The sequence below is a fragment of the Muntiacus reevesi genome, chromosome 4, assembly GCF_963930625.1.
Source record: "Muntiacus reevesi chromosome 4, mMunRee1.1, whole genome shotgun sequence".
NCBI classification, from domain to species: domain Eukaryota; kingdom Metazoa; phylum Chordata; class Mammalia; order Artiodactyla; family Cervidae; genus Muntiacus; species Muntiacus reevesi.
In genome coordinates this window covers 111,885,140-111,888,216 of record NC_089252.1, presented here as the reverse complement: position 1 = coordinate 111,888,216, position 3,077 = coordinate 111,885,140, and the positions used below count along the sequence as shown (strand labels likewise).

Genomic DNA, 3,077 nt, shown 5'->3' with positions numbered 1-3,077 from the left:
AGCACAAGAAATAATGGGTCCTCCCCAGCACGTTAGCTCACCCCAGTCCTTTAGGTAAGGAGACAGTTCTGGCAACACTCAGACAGTTGGAACACCAGAAAATGCTAAGGGTGAGAGGTGGAGAGAGTCCTGGGTGAGCCACAGCCGTGGCACCAGAGAACCACAGTAAATCCCCATCCTCCTCAAAATACCCTTGGACCCTGGCCCGTCCCCGGGTGTGGCAGAAATGACCACACGTCAGCACCCGTTGGGGGTTGTCAAACCCAGACTGGGGACTATGAGATCCTGGTGGTTGCAGCTGAGCGGGGAGAGACAACAGATTGCAGGGCCCCACCCCAGAGCTTCTGAGTCTGAAGTTCCTGGGCAGGGCCCCAGTTTTGCATTTCTAACAAATTCCCAGGTGCTATTGACGCTGCTGTCCCAGGGACCCTATGTTGAGAACTATCAAGAATAGTACCTACTCTTCACCAGAACAGAATGCTCTAGCACGCGTATTCACTCAGAAGTGGGGAGGGGATGGAGAAAGGGAAAGTAGCTTTAATACTTCTTTAAAGGTGCTTATTAGTTCGTGAGAAAAAATCTTAATGCCAAAATACTTCACGTTTTAAAACCAGCTTTTGAAAAGGAAATCTACATGCCTTTTAAAATGAATCATTTTCATGAAAGACACTTGGCTCAGAGGACCTACTGATTTTACCATTTCAGCACTTTACTAGGTGTTTTGTGGGGCTTGCGGGAAGTGGGTAAAAAGATAAGTCACATAAAACTCTGTATGCCGCCATGACAAGTGATAGTGAGGCTGAGTGGGGAGGGATGTTTCAGGGGAGGGAAATGTGGTGCGGGGTGAAACAACGGGGCAAGGGCATTAGGGTCAGTAATTTGGTTTCCATCTCCCACCTCTCCCAGACAGGTAAGGGAGACAGAGTTAGCCCTTCTCTAACTTTTGGAGATTCCCTCTCTCACATTTCAGTGGCTCATCTCGTAATTCTTGGATTCCTTTTCCGAATCAAATAAAGAAAAGGCACATACGCATCTCTGGAGGAAAATGTCTGTATTAAAAGCCAAAAAAACACAGAGTACAAGAAGAAACGCCCATCAGGCCACGTCACTGGATAGATCGACTTGGAAAAAGGTTCATAAAGTTCATTTTCAGCGGTAACAATATATCGGTGTTAAATCATTCCCGTGCCCCCCTTTTAAATAAATTAAAAAACAACAAATTTCAAATACTATGTTCAGATACAAAGAGCTTCTCTGACTACAGCAATAGCCATTTGATTTTTTTTTTTTACTAAAACTTTCATTTAAAACAGTTATTAAATATATAAAACAAATACACAGGATTTGGTCGTTTTCTGCCATGAATATAGGGCACGTGGGTGCGGGGAGGGAGAAGGGCAGGGTGCGCAAAAAAGGGGAAGGGGCCCCATTTCCATCTTCTCCGTCTTCCAATCTGCGGGTCCCACCCTGCAGGGCGAAGGCTTGCATTTGCTTTTCGGAGCCAGAAGCGGGGCACAAACCTGGGTTTTCCCACACGCTGGGGCCTCTTCGGCGGCCCCCTCCCCCGAAGAAGAACTAACGGTCACTACAGCACGAAGCACACCGGCCGAGTCTCCCGGCGGGAAAGGCACCGAGAGCGCGGACACAGGACGGACACGGGAAGGAGCGGGGCGGGTCACTTGGTCGCCGTCCCCGAGGTGACAGCGGCGGCGGCGGCCGCAGCGGCTGCAGCGGCGGCGGCGGCCGCCGTGGTCCCCGCGGGCACGGCTGCGGGGGCGGCGGCGGCGGCGCTGGCGGTGGTCCGGCGCTGCTCCATGCCGTTGGGCAGGAAGCCGGCGATGATGGGCACCGGCCAGATGAGGGCGGCCACGCTCCACACGACGATGACCAGGGTCATGAAGCAGGCCACCAGCGTGGACTCGATGGGCTTGCGGTTCAGCCGCCAGCCCGGCTCGCCCTGCAGCTCCTCCAGGCTGAAGTCCAGGCAGCAGAAATGCAGCGGCTCGCCCTGCAGCCACAGCGGCCCGGGGGGCTCGGCCGCGGGGTAGACGGGCAGAGCGGTGGGCGCCCCGGCGGTGGCGCCGGTGGGCCGGAGGCGGCCCGGGCGGCGGCCGCGCACCCAGCCGCAACCCACGCAGAGGCGCAGGTCCTGCTGCGCGCCGCCCGCCGCCAGCCCCAGGTGCTCGATGAGCAGCGGCGGCCCGACTCGGTGGAAGGCGGCGGCGAAGAAGGCGCGGCCGTGCGCGTTGGTGGAGAAGAGCAGCAGGTCGCACTGGAAGCCCCGCGGGCGGCCCCAGCGCACAAGCAGCGAGCTCAGCATCTGCCGCTGCACGCTGATGTTGCACGGTGCCGCCGCCTCCTCCTCCGGGCGCTCGGGGGCCGCAGGCGCAGCCGAGGTCAGCAGCCGCGGAGCGGCCGGCTCGTCTGAGGAGGACGCGTTGACCGAGGCGTTGAGGGGCGCCCCGAGGAGGCCCGGCGCGTCCACGGCCCCGCCGCGAGCGGGCGGCAGCGGGCAGGCGGCGGCCAGCAGCGCGGCAAGCAGGGGTAGCATGGCCTGCGGCGGGCGCCTACGCGCGCGGGGCTGGCGGTGGCTGCATGGCGCGCTGGAGACGGGTCGGCGAGCGGACAGCGGGATCGCGGGGGCTGGCGGCGGGCGGAGTGAAGACGCGTCGGAACCCCAGTCAGGCCCGCGCGGGGGCGGCGCGGAGGCGGGGGCGGCGGCTCGCTTGGCGCCGGGCTCCCTCCCGGCCCGGCGGCGTCTGGGGTTCCCCGCCAACCCCCGCGCGGGGTCCCTCGGACGGCCGGGAAGCTCTACTGGGCCGGGCGCTCGAGGGGAGCAGGAATCCCCGACTCGGCTCCGCCTCCCGCGCGCCCCGCCCCGTAGCGCCCCGCCCACCGCCCGCGCCCCGCCCACTGCCCGCGCGCCGCTCGGAGACTCCGGGGAGGGCGGGGTTGCACGCGCGGCGGCGGGGGCGGGGGCGTGGCCGGGGGCGTGGCCGGGGGGGCCGAGACGGGTGCGGGCCGCGTGCGGGGGTGGGGCTCCGAGGCTTGCGCGCGGGCGCGGCCGCGGCGTCTAT

General features: G+C 62.3%; 1 protein-coding gene across 1 annotated transcript; it reads right to left on the bottom strand.

The window, feature by feature from the left end:
- Positions 1-1,036: 1,036 nt before the first annotated feature.
- TMEM158 (transmembrane protein 158) lies at positions 1,037-2,836 on the bottom strand. Its single transcript, XM_065935412.1, has one exon. It carries the CDS (start codon positions 2,549-2,551, stop codon positions 1,676-1,678), a length of 876 nt encoding a protein of 291 aa, XP_065791484.1. The 5' UTR covers positions 2,552-2,836; the 3' UTR covers positions 1,037-1,675.
- Positions 2,837-3,077: the final 241 nt, after the last annotated feature.

Bases quoted from the DNA above. Each gene is read 5' to 3' on its own strand.
- TMEM158 (XM_065935412.1), bottom strand. From the start codon at position 2,551: ATGCTACCCCTGCTTGCCGCGCTGCTGGCCGCCGCCTGCCCGCTGCCG.